The sequence below is a fragment of the Chroicocephalus ridibundus genome, chromosome 4 (genome assembly GCF_963924245.1).
Source record: "Chroicocephalus ridibundus chromosome 4, bChrRid1.1, whole genome shotgun sequence".
Taxonomy (NCBI): domain Eukaryota; kingdom Metazoa; phylum Chordata; class Aves; order Charadriiformes; family Laridae; genus Chroicocephalus; species Chroicocephalus ridibundus.
This window is the reverse complement of record NC_086287.1, coordinates 11,029,868-11,047,108: the sequence shown is the minus strand read 5'-3', so window position 1 is coordinate 11,047,108 and position 17,241 is coordinate 11,029,868. Positions and strand designations below refer to the sequence as shown.

At 40.8% G+C, this 17,241-nt stretch overlaps 1 protein-coding gene across 5 annotated transcripts in view; it reads left to right on the top strand.

Moving 5' to 3' along the window:
- BMAL1 (basic helix-loop-helix ARNT like 1) overlaps window positions 1-17,012 on the top strand; it is a 51,924-nt gene extending 34,912 nt beyond the window's left edge. For 3 of the 5 annotated variants that reach the window (XM_063334714.1, XM_063334716.1, XM_063334713.1), the window contains 11 exons: window positions 476-568; window positions 1,303-1,420; window positions 3,594-3,743; window positions 5,106-5,352; window positions 9,408-9,514; window positions 9,862-10,012; window positions 10,165-10,253; window positions 12,088-12,196; window positions 13,984-14,077; window positions 15,676-15,778; window positions 16,357-17,012. In XM_063334714.1, the coding sequence (XP_063190784.1) occupies window positions 476-568; window positions 1,303-1,420; window positions 3,594-3,743; window positions 5,106-5,352; window positions 9,408-9,514; window positions 9,862-10,012; window positions 10,165-10,253; window positions 12,088-12,196; window positions 13,984-14,077; window positions 15,676-15,778; window positions 16,357-16,517 (1,422 nt within the window). In that variant the 3' untranslated portion in view covers window positions 16,518-17,012. The remainder of the gene's footprint in view (window positions 1-475; window positions 569-1,302; window positions 1,421-3,593; window positions 3,744-5,105; window positions 5,353-9,407; window positions 9,515-9,861; window positions 10,013-10,164; window positions 10,254-12,087; window positions 12,197-13,983; window positions 14,078-15,675; window positions 15,779-16,356) is intronic. The other 2 variants (XM_063334717.1, XM_063334715.1) reach the window with 1 other exon arrangement.
- The last annotated feature ends 229 nt before the right edge of the window (window positions 17,013-17,241 follow it).

Here is a 17,241-nt window from a genome sequence, read left to right as displayed (position 1 = left end):
ACTCTAAAGCTAGAAGACTATGGCCTAATCCTGCATGCTTGTATGTGACTGAAAAAGAGTACTATTGAAATGGAAATTACTTGCCTACAGGCACATAAATAAATATCCAGGTTATGTTTGGTTTCTAAAAAAGGAACTATGGAATAAATACAGTTAAAATAATATTTTAATTTGAAGGCGTTATTGAACAGAATCATAATATTATTGGATAAGACATGGATTCTTTCTTCTCATAGAAGTGACTTTAAATTCTGGGCACGGTGCCCAGAATGATGCCAAAATTGTTTGCAGATGCAAAGAAAACTTTATTGTAATTTCATATCTTGCCTGTTGACTCAGTTATCTCTAAACATTAAGACAGCTCTCCTAGTGTAGAAATTCTACTGTATACAAAGTGTTTTTAAAGGTTATAATGATGCAATGAGGATGTATAACTTAGTAATTTACTTCTTTTTTTTTTTCCCCTCATAATTAGGCAGCAGATGGATTTCTTTTTGTTGTGGGCTGTGACAGAGGGAAGATACTGTTTGTTTCAGAATCTGTCTTCAAGATCCTCAACTACAGTCAGGTATTCTTTTCCATTTTAAGTAATCATAGAATCATAGCATGGTTTGGGTTGGAAGACACCTTAAAGATCATCTAGTTTCAACCCCCCTGCCATGGGTAGGAAGGGGCCTTAAAAACTTGAAAGCTTTTTATGATTATGCATTTATATGGGGGGGTATTTATGTGAATAGTCTGTCTTGAAAGCTGAGAAAGAGCTCTTCTTTCCGATGTCATTAGAGAAGACTCTTTCTGGTTTACATCCAAACTAAGGAGGCGCAAAGGAACTAACTTTACTTCACTGACTGATGCATTCTGATCGGGGATTTACCCTCTGGCCTGTAAAAGTGTTATCTACTTGGGAGTGTAAACAAATACGGAAAAATCAGTCTAAAGTTCTTCCAGTTCACTCACGTGAATTTTTCAACTTAGACATGGGATGTTCTCACTCTTCTTTCCAGCTGCAATTGCTGTTGTGCAGGTTTCCCCTCCCCCCCACCTTGTTAAATGTATTGTCCCAGAGGCACTACCACTGTCCCTGATGGACTCAGCCTTGGCCAGTGGCGGGTCCTTCTTGGAGCCTGTTGGTATTGGCTCTATTGGACATGGGGGAGGCTCCTAGCAGCTTCTCACAGAAGCCACCTCTGTAGTCCTCCCAGTACCAAAACCTTGCCACACAAACCCAATACAGGATGCTAAAATTGGGAAAACATACTGAACAATTATTTTAATTTTTGACTGAATATTCAATCTCTACAGAATGATTTGATTGGTCAAAGTTTATTTGATTACCTTCATCCTAAAGACATTGCCAAAGTGAAGGAGCAGCTCTCTTCTTCTGACACTGCGCCACGAGAAAGACTTATAGATGCAAAAAGTAAGTATTGCCACCTTTTGAAAAAGTGTCATGTAGTCTGAATATTTGCCTAATATTGAAAGTTTTTGTGGGGTGTGCTGTTTGGATTGTGTGTCATGCCAAGGAAGTTTGAGCTTAAAGACGGGGGGGAGGAAAAAAAAAAAAAAAAAAAAAGAAAAAAGGGAAGAAACAGCTATCTGAATGTAGAAGCTAGTAGGTTTGGCATGCACTGCAGTATTTTTGCATTCATTTAACTCACTTCACCTGTGAGGTATCCTCTCTTTTCCAGGCATCAAAAGTTTAATTTTTTCCGTTGAAGCATTTGTTCTACATCTGTCATTCTCAATGGTCAGAATATACTCGGTATTATTTTGGTTATCCTTAGCTGTTAGTCAAGATAGAGGATTTTATTTATTCATTTATTTATTTATTACTACCACTTCCATCAATGACCTAACCTTTCTTTTATAAGGTTTTTAACCTGGTCCTTGGAATAATTTCCTGCTATGTATCTTAGCTCTGTTTCACTCTGGTCTTTTAAAGTAGTTCTGTATCTGCGTTGCTTTTGAAGTGAGTGGGTGTTTAAATTCACTCTCATAACAGGAGTCTGCATTGCTTAAGTAGAAGATGGTATCTTAAAAGTGCAGATTTTCAGGTCATTAAGTCTCATGCTTGTCAGGAGCAGAAATTTCCAGGATCTCATCTCAAAGAAGCCACCAGCTCAGCTTCAGAAACTGAAGCTGAGAGAGATCATTCCAGGGCAGCGAGCCTAGAGGCTCCAGCTGGATCAGCTGAAGTTTTTCTGGCTCCTGGTTTTGTCTGGTTGTCAAGCATGTATATCCAGTGCTAGCTCCTTTTTTTGTATGCCTCTGACAAAGTTAGGGCAAAAATAAATACTATGAATTACAGTCTTCCCATCTGCTATGATAGACTGATTGGTAGAATTTCAAGAACTCATATTCTTAAGACTACTAGTATGTATGTATTTATTTTTACGTTGGCATGAGTGACTCAGGCACAGCTTGTACTCTCACTGAACAGCAGTTTGGAGTGCATGTGGTGCAGGACAGCCTGACCTCCTTGAGGTGACCTCACTCCATTCTAAAGTTAAGGGAGGCAAACTTTACACTACAACATTGGTATCGTTGTTTTCCTCCTTATGTTAAAAGTCTACAGGGCCCTACAAGTTTTTGTACATGTTTATAGATATTCCCATGCAAAAATGGTTGAAGTGGAGAGCAGGCTGTGGAAAAGTTGCTATGTGATTTGAATCCTCCATCAGCTCTTCAATCCATGTCCCCTGGCGCTCCAGCTGCATCACTGACATTGCTGATACATGTGCTCCTGATGCATGCCAGGCATCCTCCTGGAGCTCTCTTTGTACCAGCACTCTGCTGTTGGCTCCCAGAGTTGATGTGTGTGTTAGTACTGTGTTTCTCCAGTTACTTTCCACAGAAAAGAATCCAAGAATCTCCTGCAAGAATACGGTAAAGGTCAGGGCATGTTCATATGGACTTACTTCTTTGAGGCTAGAGACTTCTTACGCATAACCAGAGATCTTGGGGATTTGCAGTCCCTGCTACGTTTCCCCCCCTCCCCGCTTCCATCAGAACAATGAAGAAACCTGATGTCTGGGAACACACCAGTTGAGGAGGTCCTGGAATGTCACTGGGCCTCTTTTGCTCTGTGCATGTGTATGTGCTCTCTGGGTGGGTGTTGTGATAGAAAAGCCTTCCGGTCTGAAGGGTCATGGGCCTATTGAGTGGCTATATGTATGAAGTACTGCTCTGGTTATGGGTAAATAATCTCTCTCTCTCTCTCTCTCTTTTTAATCAGTTGATTAGTGTTCAAAGAAACCACATTTATTGCAAAACTTGTGTGGATTTTTATAATTGCTAATCTTTGCATTTGGAACCCTGTGTTCTCAAGTGTGCGTCGATGTTTTCACGCTAAAAAGTGTAATCGGAAATTCTAATGTTGATATAGTCAGTTGAGTTCTGCACGTATTCCCTTACGAAAAACTCCAAAATAGGATTTCTGCTTCTGAAGAAGTATATAAAAGGACTTCTGTGAAAGTCCCAGCATAGTTGAAACATCGTACAGTTGGGTTGTGTACTGTAATCATTTGCGTGGTTAACTCTCTACCTGACAAAGGCGGCTTCCTCACTTCCTCTGTCCTTCCTGTTTGCTGCAGCTGGACTCCCAGTTAAAACTGATATAACACCTGGGCCATCACGACTGTGTTCTGGAGCCAGACGGTCCTTCTTTTGTAGGATGAAGTGCAACAGACCTTCAGTCAAAGTAGAAGACAAGGATTTTCCTTCAACCTGTTCAAAGAAGAAAGGTAACAATTATGCATTTTATTACCAAATGTAGTGGCTGTCGGGCTTTTTTTTAATACAGTTGCTCATTTGCAGTGGTTAAATTTTACATTTATTGAACACTGTCAATGTTTCTTATTAAGATATTGAACTATGTCTAGGTCTGTTACTACTTCGTACTTCTTCCTCCCCTTGCCCCCCACCCCGAAGTAGCCCTTACACACTGTATTAGCATATAAAGCCAAATTATTCTCTCTGCTTTCTTGATTTATGTTTTTCCTGGTGTGGTTACTGCATCTTCTTCAGACATTGATGATTATATCACATTCAGTCGTGGCCTTCTAGCCAGTGTCTCCAACAAAGAAGAGCCCATTTCTGTTTCTTTGCTCCATATTTGACAAGTGATAATTGGATGGATATCCACCTTAAAAAATGAGTTTATTCTGAGTTCATCTGTGGTTTTGGTACATTCTGGGTACTGGAAACATAGCATTTCTACACCAGAAGTATTTGGTCATAACGTTATCAAAGTTGGTAACACTTTTTGCCTCTGCAGGCTTCTGAACATGTTGGAATATCTATTTAGTCCAAATTTGGAAGTTTCTTCTTTGAATACTTTGAGTTATAGATTTGGTATTAGTGGAAAGTGTCAACTGGAGAACAGAAGGCAACTTCAGTGTTTTGTCTCTGGACGTGCCAGCTGCCCCAAGTCCTTCCTGCGAGGTTCAGACACAGCTTGAACCTTGGGTTGTGCTGTAGTGCTCATCCCTGAGGAAAACAGTTTGTGCGGTTTGGCATAAGCCTGTTAACTCTGCCTCTCTATGGAAGTTGTCTTCCTTGCAGTTTTAGGACCTGCTCTGTGCTGAGGAAAAGGAGTTCTCCTTTCAGATCCTGACTTACTCGACATTGTGAATCTTCATCCTCACCTCTATGTACAGCTGTCCCCTCTATACCCCAAACAGGGTATATTCTGCCAAACAAATTGTTCCTGTTTTTTGTAGGAGCCTCACATTAAGCTGAAAAAGCATCTTATTTATTAATATACTAATTTCTTCCAACAGTCCTTTAGATTATTTGCATCCTTTGCTGAAACAATAAAATGTGATGCAATTTCTACTTAAAGATTATCAAAAGCAACCTTGGTCTAAACTGTGTGGTGTTTCAGTATAAACAACGGTTTTGCAGAGATAAATTGTTTATTGAATTTCTCAGATTCGCTGCATTGATGCAGGAGTGATGAAAAATCCCTTAGTGAACAGTATCCCAAATTTCCTGGGTAAGAGAGGAGATGCGTTATTAGCAGAACTGAGATGAAGTTCTCAAGATCCATGACCTAACTGCCTCTTCTTTTTCTTTTTCTTTTTTTTTTTTTTTTCTTTTTACAGCAGACCGCAAAAGCTTTTGCACTATTCATAGTACAGGATATTTAAAAAGCTGGCCGCCAACAAAAATGGGACTAGATGAAGATAATGAACCAGATAATGAGGGTTGTAATTTAAGCTGTCTTGTTGCAATTGGACGGCTGCATCCTCACGTAGTACCACAGCCAGTCAACGGTGAGATCAGGGTGAAACCTACGGAGTATGTTTCTCGACATGCAATAGATGGGAAATTTGTTTTTGTAGATCAGAGGTAAGAATACTTGTAGTAACTTCCACAATAAGTCACTGTCCCACACTGCTCTACTGACAGCTTTACTGAAAGCAGTGTAAATACTACTGAAAAAAGAAATGACTGTTCTTTTCAGCTTTTTACTTAATCCTGACTGCAAGGTATTTTGGTTCTTGAGACCCAGCTCAAAGCTATTACTCTGTATTTATTCAGTATTACTGATTAAATTTTAAAAAAACCCAACACATCCAAACCTCCAAAAATATGATTTACTGTAATAATCCAGGGATCATTTCTGCCCATTTGTTAGGGGAATGTATATATGCAATCCTCAGAAGAATATGCTGTCCTATTTTTAAACTGGACTACCCTCTTCTTGGTTTGAAAACTTTTGCAACCACTACACAGCTAGGTTACGGTACAGGCTGCATCAGGCTTTGATACCATATACATTCATTTAACTATATACTTGGACATATTCTGCTGAGTTAATACTTCTGCATGTGATCTTTTGTGTTTATAAGAAAGCAAGCTTTGCATAAGCTTTGCTTCTTGGAAAAGGTTTGAGAACTTATACCAGTGTGGTATCTTCTTTCAAACATCAATTTTATTACTTATCTAAAAGGCTAATTCCTATCTTTTTCATAAGAAATTGCTTGAATTTTCTTAAGTAGCAGAGACACATGACCTGGGTCATCTTTCAAAATAACCGGCATCGTCAAAGGAAGAACGGTGGTTGAAGGGTGTTAATGGAGGGGTTATGTTGTGTTGGTTGAGAGGGCTTGGTTGGGTCCCTTCCTTGGCAAGATGATTGAGACTGCCCAGATGAGGCTGTTCCGGGCTGCTTCTGGCTTAGGCTCAGTTGCTGACAATGTGAAAAAGGGGCCAGGATCCAAACTCTGCCAGAATCTGCCTGCTGGAATTTGTTTCAGGGTGTGTCTGGTGTGTCAGCTGATTTTTAGTGGACTTTGAGAGGAAATAGAGCTGAGAGTCTTGAGAGGAAGTGCACTAGGGAGAAGGTTTTTTGTGTGTGTGTGTTATCCGTCTGGTTGGGGTGGTTGGGTTTTTGGTTTTGGAGGTTTTTTTCGGTCAGGTTGTTTGGGTTTTTTGTTTTTAATTTGATGGAAATCTTTTTGAACTACCAGCTCTTCAGCAGCAGTGCTTAGAGCTGGCGATCGCTCTGGGAGCTATAAGAACATTTGTAGCCTTCCTGTTGCTCAGAAAGCGTGCTCTTCTGTTGTGCCAAAGTATGGTAGTCTGTGAACGAATTTTGTTTTCAAAAGATCAGATGTATTCCCCTGATGGATAATTTTGAAGTATTTCTAAAATAGTAAGACTCAGAAAATGTTGATCCATTGTATTTAAACACATATGCTCTTATTTAATTGTTTTCTAGCTGTTGTTTACAGACCTTGGAATGTGTATGCTACTTCAAAGGGCTCTTTGGAAGGGATTTTTTTAAAAGTAAGCCTCATCTGTAGGCTTAAACTTGGCATCCCATGATCCTTGCTCCCACTGGGGAATATTTAGGCACCTGTAAAAGTTGAAAACTATTAATTTATTTCCATGTTAGGTTTTTTTGTTCATATAGACTTGCACTGTTCCTTTGTCATTTGCCCAAAGGAATGCAGGAAAGAAACACTTCCTAAACTCTCTGTGACGCTAACTTTTTGTCCTTATGGATCTCATGGTCCCTGGGGAAGAACTGCTATAAATTAGGTACTAACTAGCTGAGCCACCACAGTCAGAGAACTACGTAACAGTTCACTCTCAAAATGGCAGGCTACACAGAACAGAGGTTTAAAGAGAACTATCCCACCTCTTATTTCTTCAGTGCTTTTAGCGACTCTGGATGCTGAATGTGAGGGTAAAATTAAGTTTATTTTCTATGCAGATGACATCATATACAGCTTCAGAATTCAAAGCTGCCTTGTTCATTTGGGGAAGCAAGCTAACAAAAAAAGTAAATAAAGGATGAAATTCAAGAAGGACAAGAACAGTTTCCTTCCTTGCTTACTAGAATATGGTCAGAGATAATTCATCAAAGCAGTCTTGGAGCTGTTTAAGTGTACTGGGATAAGGTTCACCAGACAAAAGCCAGTTTGAAAATTTCTCTCATGTAAATACTGTAATGGTTCCTTCTCCAAGGCTGAGGTCTTGGAGCTCCTTGTCAATGAGGACTTCAGGTGTAAGCCACCTGGTTGGTACTGAATGCTTTTAAGTGTGTCCAGGGAAAATACAAAAATTCCCTGCATTTAAATATTATGGGGTTTGTGCTTCAATGCTTTTCCTGCTGTTCTTATTCATAGTTATTATTATGTACTAATTTGTGAATTTTATAATACCTCATTTGGGCTTTTTTTGAGATTGCAGAAGAGGTGATGATCTACCTAGCTTTGTTCCTTATTACCCTTCCTATTTAATTTGCATTGGAAGAGTTTGGAATCGTGACTCTCACACTGATTTCTTCAAGGAACTATCATTTTTCCTTCAGTAAATTTTCTTCTAAGAAATGGTACAAAATCAAAGTTCACTGTGGTTCACTAGTTTTGTTTGTTCTCCGTTGCTGTGGGTGAGGATCTCAAAGTCTTACCCTGGAGTCATTCAGCCATGTTACTTTCTATTCTGATGTTCTTGAGCAGTTTCCCTAGGGCTCCTGCAGATTTCATTCTGACCGTGTTCTCTCTCTTCTTAATTAAATGGTGCACATTTCAGGGTCTTCCTGGATGGCTTGTCCTACCTTGTTTCTTTCTCATCTGTTTCTTCCTTCACCAGGAAGTCCTAGAATGACTTCCCAGGTGGTGGCTGTGTGCTAGGGTGGCAGTAATGTACTCTCTCTCCCCCGATACCCTCAAAAGTCTGTCTTACGCTGTCTTCTGAGGGCACGCGTACACATCCGTAATGTACAAGGTAACAGCAATTCTCCTACCCCCCGCCATCTGTTAATTTTCGTGTTGGTATTCTGGGCTAGATGACTTACCCTATAAAGTCGTTCCAGCTGCTAAATCATTATTGACTCAAAAAAGAATTCTTGTTGTCTTGTTTTACCATACGGATCTCCAGGTGTTCAGCACGGCCCACTATAGCTTCTTCCTTGTCAAGAATGCCTTTCACCTCGTGTTAGGCTGTTGTATAGCTTATTGCCACCTCACCTGCAGTGTTGCTTTGCCTTTTCCTCTTGAACTTAGTTTAAGGCTTCAGCTACCAAGTTGATGCACAAAGTCATCTTTTCCTAGTTCCTTGAGTTGTGCTCCATCTTTGCCAACAGCTCCTTGAACACTATCCAGGAGGCAGGTCAAGAATCCGTGTCTTTCCCATGTTGCAGGTTGCAGGTGTATTTCCTTCTAAAGTTGTCTGATGAGGAAGAAGGCGAGGTGACTTTGCCGCCGGTTCTGATGGAACAAAAAGTTGTTTTATTTGCTTCATGCTCCTGTCCCATTTAAACCAGACACACGCAGTAGGTCTTTTAGTGCTTATTCAGGAAACTTCTCTTTGTTAAAGTTTCTTTTTTATGGGTGTGGGTGCAGTGTTTGGTGGGTGTTTTTCTTGTCTCACTCTTAGGCTTGTGACTCAAGGGGAGAAAATTCTCCTGAAACACTTGTTACACCACAACTTGGCCTCTGCGCAGCAGCAGCTCTGTGGGTACGCAAAGGAACACGGCAGTTCTTCCAACCTTTGATGTCTATTTTTCAATGGCATCTTACGCAGAAAGCTTTGTATTATCTTGTGCCTGCTACAAGTCAGCTTTATTCAGGTTTAAATTCTCAAAAACTATAATATACCTCCAAAGCTATAATATACCTCCAAAGCTATTTAGAAAGTCTTACATCCCCTCCAGTGGTGGTAGGTCAAATATAATACCTGAGGGCTGTTGGTGTTACGTACTTTTTTTAAGTACTTGAGAATAAAAGAGTATTTCTAATGAATTTTTTTTACCTTCTAAGCTGAAAATACTTTTCCGCATTACTTGAGCCTTACACAACTTCAGTGTGAGTTTTAGTAATCTGTCACTAATACTCCAATTTGAAACTAATTTTTTTTCTCTTATTTTTTTTCCTCTACCTCCTTTCCCCAAGGGCAACAGCCATTCTGGCGTACTTACCCCAGGAACTTCTAGGTACTTCGTGTTACGAATATTTTCATCAAGATGATATAGCGCATCTTGCAGAATGTCATAGACAAGGTATGATCATTAATAGTTCAGTAAAGAAATTTTGTAAAAAATATTGGGAACACTTGCCTATTAGGAAAACCAAACAAACTTGAAAAGATTTCTATCTCTTTTTGCAACTGCTTTAGTTAAGAACACTATGCTGCATGTGCCGAACAATATGATGATTATGTTAGATTTCCATGGACTTTTTGTGAACATTGGAGGTGCAGATTGGCTGAGGGGGGATAACTGCAGAAATAGTGTTTTTCTTCAGGGGTGAAGGGAGGAATTAACTTGGTTTTCTCCGATAAGGGCTGTACTTATGTAGTCATGGTGCCTGTTTGACACACGGCTACTTGTTTTCTGTCTGTCTTTAGTTTTGCAGACAAGAGAAAAAATTACAACTAACTGCTACAAGTTTAAAATAAAAGATGGCTCTTTTATTACATTGCGGAGTCGCTGGTTCAGTTTCATGAACCCTTGGACCAAAGAAGTAGAATACATTGTCTCAACAAACACAGTCGTTTCGTAAGTATTTTCCCGTAGCAGATGTATGTAAATGCTGATTGCTTTGCCCTGTTTCCACTTAAACCCTGAAGCGTTCCATTCTGCCCCACTGGCAGAGTGACTCTTTCGCGGGGTTTTCTATCACTGATTCTTCTAATTCTTGAAATCCACAGCACCAACGTACTTGATAGTGGAGACGCAGCCTTTCCACAGCTCGCGGCTTCTCCACACAGCATGGACAGTGTGCTTCAGGCTGGAGAAGGTAACTGTTGGACTCTGAGGAAATTATTGGCAGCTGTGCCTGTCAGCAGCTAATCCTGCATGCACAAATCTGCTGCGCTCTTGCACTGAGAATTTATTAATATCCTAAGGAAAAATAATTTTCAGGGCAAAAGAGTGCTGATGCAGTTCTTGCCCCGTTGAACTTAAATATCCATTTCGGATATTAACTGGCTCGTTCACTTCTCTTTGACCAGCTTAAAGAAACAAGTATAAACAGGGTTGGAGGAGTGACACAGAGGGGACATGTTTGCCTTCCTGCATGGCGCTATTCGTGTATCATCCCACAGTGAATTCACGTTCTGTGGTCGGTGCAGCTGAATGGATCATAAATATGGTTTGGCGATTTGACCGCTGGTGATCATCATGGGCTTGTCAGGAATGCTGCGGATCACTGGATCCTCTTTTGTAAGGAGTGGCGTGCAGCATAATGTGGAGCAGAGCTTGATCTAATAATGTGGGGTTATGCGATCAGGATTGAAGTGCGGTGGAACAGAAGGAGGTAGTGACAGCCCATGGATGAAGGGCAGGGGGAAGAGAGATGGTGATAGTACTGAGATTCTTTTCAGAGTTGGGAACGATTGCTTTTAGAGACCCTGTTTACTAGATAGTATTTTTATCAGCAGTGCCTTTATAGCCATAGAGCGAGGATATTGCACATCTGGAATTACTTCTTAAGTTGTACACAATACACTTAGCAGAACAGTGCAAGACTTCAGCAATGCTGGACTTTTCAGTTAACTCTGCTCTGAAAAATGAGGTTCAGTAAGTGAAACTATGGAGGAGGAAGGGTGGCAAAGCATGTGACAGCTGACAGTGGCAGGAAGAGAAGCCATCATGTAGGCATGATGGTTAGTAATTGGAGGTGGAGTAATGGCAGTAATGTGGTGTCTGGGCCTTCTGAGAATGGGAAAAAATACAGAACAAACCGTTCTATAATAGGATAAGCTTATTCTTGCCACAACACAGCCTTTGAAAAGAAACCAGATGTACAGTATCGTCATACGGGACAGTTCTTGTCCCCAGAAAAGGAAGTTAATTGAGTGAAGTTTAATTTCAAGTGGTTCTGGCTCTGCTAAGGATTTGATGGCCTTTAAGGTGAACCTCCTCACCTTCTGATGGGTCTGAGTCATAGATACTGAGGGTTGCTGTTGTTAAATATGTATTTCTAAAAAAAGGCTATTTCCCATTATGCATAAGCAATGATAAGGGCTTGCTTGCTCTTTCAGTACATGATCTTTTCTTCACAATGTCTTGGAATATATTGGGCTCCTTCCCAATGACTATCTCTCAAGTGTTGTACAAGTGTCAAATCACATTCAAGTAACCATGAGCCTCTAACTGTGTAGACCTGTCTCCTCCATTTTTAGATACTTGCAGTTACCTACAGGGGGTTTATTTATGTTCATCAGGTAACTTGGGCTTATCCCATATTAAATGGAATATGAGCTGGTAAGTTCCTCACACATAGCAAAGAGCAAACATGTTTGGAGATGAACCTATTCAGGCACAGAATAAAGCAGGTCTGACAAGCTATTCTTTATGAAGTCTGGACGACAGGTACTACCAGATGCTTCAAATGACCAGAATCTGGTAAGAGTCAGGGATATGTTGTGTATCCGCTGGCACAGAGGGATGTCTAAGAGACATAGCACAGCTCCGTGCAAGTCAGAGCTTTCCATACATTTGTAGGTACTCATTGGAAATCAATACAGTTCAGAAGGTCCTGCAGCTTGTCAAAACATGCCTAAATATAAACAGTTTTTGGAGAAGGTCTGCAAACTTTTATCTGACCTTAAGATACCTCCTCATTTCAGGTGGCCCAAAAAGGACCCATCCTACTGTGCCTGGAATTCCAGGTGGAACAAGAGCCGGGGCAGGTAAAATAGGGAGGATGATTGCCGAAGAAATCATGGAGATTCACAGGTGAGAGAAAATGGCAGGAACTTAGAGGAAAATCATTATTATTCTTTAGGAAGAAATTAAGGAAGTCCTTCTTCAAGCTGAATATGGAATGATACAATTGTATTTTATAAGTAGACAGCCTGTAGCTGTACTACCTAGTCAGAATTCCTGAGGCAGTCAAAGCCCATAGTGAAAGCATGAAGAAGTTACAGCCTTCCAGGTTTCTACTGGAAAAGACTAATATTGGAACTTTTTTTTGTAATGGTGGTAATTATCTGTTTAACAGAAACAGCAATTAAAAAGAACAGCTAACTAGAAACAAAATCCCTTCCAGACCATTCTTTTTCCAGTGACTTAAGGGTGTAAGTGGCGCAACCTCCAACTGCCAAACCTATTGACTACGTGCCAAAAAAGTAATGTTTGTTTTCACGTGATCTACTTTGCTCAGATGCTTTTCGCGTTGTTAGATATGTAAGTTCAGCTCGTGCAGTTCTCCCCCAGCTCTTTGAGCAAGGACACAATGGTTACGCGAGCGTTGCCTGCCCGGGGGCAGTCTGTCTAAAAGTCAAGCTGTAGCGCTCTGGTTTCATGGAGGACTCTTGGAGCACCCTTCAGTAATGGGCTGCAGGAATACTTGGCTGTTCCTCACAACAGCCACCTCATCTCTCTCACCCGTCCGAGCAGCTGCTTTCAGCGGGTATCGTTTAATTTCTACTGGCTAACAGTCCCTGTTCTTCATGAATTTCCTCTTGGGAATTGTTGCCTTTCCTATAAAAGTGGTCTCGTCCGGCAGATGTTTAGTGGCAGTATTTTAACCCTGATGAGCTGCAATTCAGGAAAACATTCAGTCTGTTTCTTATAGTTTTGTTTCTGCTGCAGGCCAGAGCCTACTTACGTCATTGTTTAAGGGAACAGCAGACCTGTCACATAAGGCTTCTTTCCTGTCTGTAAGAATAGGAAGAAGAAGAAGGAGAAAAAAACCAACACCACTACACCAAGACTCAACCAGTACTTTGAAACTTAACCATCCCTTTTAGTAGCTGTAAAACACTTAATTAGCTGGAGTGAGTGTAGTAGTATAACTTTACCACCCATGTTTTCATTTCATTTCGAGACCCTGGGTTAGTTCCAGTCCTTTTTCAGCAGCTGTTACTATTTTCCAAAGCTGCCTTCTGTTCAGCTTTCCCAGGGGAACACTGCCAAGGATAAGATTCCCATTTCCATTGCTTTTCTCTGTAAATACCCCTCCTCCCTTTAGTCTAGAGACTCGTTGGTTTTATAGTTAACACATTATTCATTAATTAAAAAAAAACTATATTTGATCAAGCTATAGAAAATTAAAGTGAAAAGTGCTGCTTCAGACAGTTCTAAAAAAACAGCACTAACTGTACCAAATGTCCGGTGTTGTTCTGTAGCAGTAGCTCACTTAAGGAGTCTAGGTTACTCTGACTGGGGCAGCCCGAATTCTTAGCTGCTCTAAATTGAAGTAGAATACGAAAACTGAGGCTTTCCTCAGTACCCAGGACCTTTTCTTTCTTACTCCCTGTGAAGGCTGTACAGGAACAAATAAAAGGAGGCGAGGAGGTAAAGCTTGCAGACGGAGCAAGCTGGACAATTTACACCCAACTAACGGTTTATCTAGCTGCAAATGAGAACATTGCTACTGCTGATTTGAGTAACACCGAAGAAGTGAGGAAATTCCAAAAAGGAAGTTTGGGCTTATGCCACCTTATACTAAAGCTGGCATTTGAAACTCCTGACTCTCAAAGTTGCTGGTAACTTCATTGCCTATTTTATCCATATTTTAGGATAAGAGGATCATCACCCTCTAGCTGCGGTTCAAGTCCACTGAACATCACCAGCACCCCCCCGCCGGACACATCCTCCCCAGGAGGCAAGAAGGTAAGAACAAGCTTTCCCAAGAGTCTGGTAGCAGCAGTGGCAAGCAACACAAGAGCACCTTCGTAAAATGACATGGGGTGTTGAACTCGTCCTGGCTGCAAAAGTATTCTGGTGGCCAAAATCCCTTTACAGTAGTCCCTGAAGAAGACCAGTAGTTCTTAAACAGTGGCAGCTTTTGAAATACACCTGCTCTTTAGAGCTTCACTTTTTTTTTTTTTTTTTTAACTGCAAGAAAGGGTCCTCCTCTTATCTCTTGATCCTCCAAAAACTCTTTAACACCACACACTGGTGAGCACTGGAAGTGCTATTGTTGGAGCACTGACCGGGCTCAAATGACTCACGATAGTTTTACTGTACTGCTGTAGCACAAAATATGACAACAAGATGCTTTACTGTGCACTGACAGTTTATTTTTAAATCAATACCATGTACCATGCCTTGTTCTAAGATGCTTGAGCAGCACTCATGTACCATTACCGACACTTACCCACCTGAACGCTCGTACTGCCTGCATTTAAGTCATCTAGTAAATTGCTGCTTATGGAAGGTGTATTCAAGGCAAGAGGAGCACTTATCCAAATCCTTATTCTGGGCGTTCAAATGCTGCCTCAGACTTACTTTTTTCCCCTCAGAAATGATGATGACTATACACAAGAATTGCTTGTACTGGAGCATACAGCTGTCAGTAACTATTTCTGTCTATTCCTGGCTTGCTTTGTTTTTGAAATAAAACTTGAAGTTGGAACAAACTTGAGTTACAATTCTAGGAACGGTTATTCTTGCTTCTTCTGCCCTACGATAACTCAACAGCTACATATAGTAAGGGCTACTGTAACAGAATAAAGGAAAATAGATATGGAGAGTTGGGTATTTCTAATAGGGTACCCCCTCAATCTTTCTCCTTAGTTAGAAGACTACGTTTGCTAGAAACAATACAAGTTCCGGCTGACGCTGCCCTCAGAAGGGAGCTCACAAGTACTTACCTTCCAGCGTACACACATCTCAGCAGTTCAGAGCTGTGGTTCACGTTCAGCTATTGCCTTGCGATTTACAAATCCCCGGAAGGTTGTTTGATTTCTGACGAGCCGTGGTGTACACAGTGCTGCTCCGCTCCAGAACGTGGCTAGGCTTGTGGTGGAAGAGCCGTGCTCAGCTCTACCGGGGAGGATTGTATCCTAAAATGAAGGATCTTAGTTGACAGTACGTTACATGTACTGTATTTGTAAACTCAAAAGCATTCTGTAGTTAGCTGTAATTACGATCACTTGCAGATGGAATAATTACAAAGATGACTCACAGAAATCCCCTAAGGACTTTTTCTGGTAGCTTTTCAGAAGTTACTTTCAGAAGCTTAGCATGTACTATGGACTTCATCTCTTCCATTCTGGGGGCCGTATACTGTCTATGTGACGCTTGCTTGATGGGCATAATCCAGAGGAAGCTGTTCCTGGTTTGTAACTAGTCTGATCAGCTAGCCCTTGGGTGGTCTTTTTTGCAGGAAGTCCATCTTCCCTGTATTAAAAATCCCAATATAGGGCAATTTAAGACTTAATGGAATGTTTCATGCATAAAACACAGCTTCTGTTTTTTCTTTCAAGATCTTGAATGGTGGCACTCCAGACATTTCTTCAGCTGGGTTACTGTCTGGGCAAATCCAAGATAACTCTGGTTACCCGTATTCTGACAACTCCTCTATTCTTGGTAAGTGAAGTCACACACTAAGGTGCCTCAATACCAACTAAACACATAGACAACTGTCACAAGATGATTGTTTTTTAGCAATAACATGCTTTCACCATCTGCAGTGTATAGCTGAGGCATAAAGCCCATGACCTACCCCTCTGTTTGCCTAAAGGGGTGGCTAGGAGAGCAGCCCGGCAGTCTATTTTGCTAGCTTGCTTTATGTTGTTATTTTTTTAGGTAGTACTTAGAAAGCCTCTCCTCCTGCTGAATCAGTGCGAATTAGCTGAACTTCTCACCTGCTTTTTGCAAATGCTTTTAAACAGCTGAGGACAAGAAGGAAGGCTGGGCTGACTCCTAGATGTAGACTTACTTTTGAAGTACAGCACACAAGGTTGTCCTTACGAGGCACACACTGTGACCTGACCTTTGTACTCTGACACCAGGCATCAGCGGTATCCTTGAAACTGTGGCAACCTGAATATCAAACAGACCAATACTCCCAGAATAGTTCAGATATTCTACTTCAGGTCCTAGGGCAAGCGCGGTGAACAAAATAACGCTGAACTTCTGACGACTTACTGTGTTTCTGCTTGCAGGGGAGAACTCTCATATAGGCATCGATATGATTGACAACGATCAAGGATCCAGCAGCCCCAGCAATGACGAAGCGGCAATGGCAGTAATAATGAGCCTTCTTGAAGCAGATGCAGGTCTTGGTGGCCCCGTAGACTTCAGTGACTTGCCATGGCCCTTGTAAATGATGCACCTGGCTTCAACATCCAAATATCAAAGTGCATTTATTGGTGGAGTTCTACAGTCTGTGAAACTTGTTGGACTGAGCAGCTTTTATGTACAGATTTCATAAAAGCAGTATCAGAACGCAACTCATCCTACCATGTGTAACTTCAGACAAAGTGGAATAACCTGCTCCAGTGTTCTGTGTCGATTTGGTTAGCTGTGTATAGCTTGCAATACTTGTATATTTTGGATTCTGTTGTTTGAAATTTTTTTTTAAATCACTGTGCAACTCACTGGCATCAGTGGTAGCTTTTATATGCAAATGACCATTTCAGATGTATGGTGTGTTTTTACACTGCAAAACAGTCCCCATGTGGATATTTCTTATACTAATTGTACCATAAAGCTGTTTATTCTTTCTTGTAAGAATCCTTTACTATAAATATTGTTAAAGTGTAATGTATTAGACAGTTAAATATTTTTAAAATAAATGTTTCCCTTGTTCTAAGATGGAGCATTTACTTTGATAAATAAATTTGATAAAACCCTGCTGAAGGTGCATGCTAGAAGCAGTTGCCTATTTATCATTTCTTTAGCCTTACTTACACGCACTTCCACGGTTTTGCCACTAGAATAAATTTCTAGAGAAGCTATTATTGCATGCTCCTAGATTCAAGTTTATACTAAGAAAAAACCAAAGAGATGATAAAGAGAAATCTGGTAATGTCAGACTCTCTAAGAAA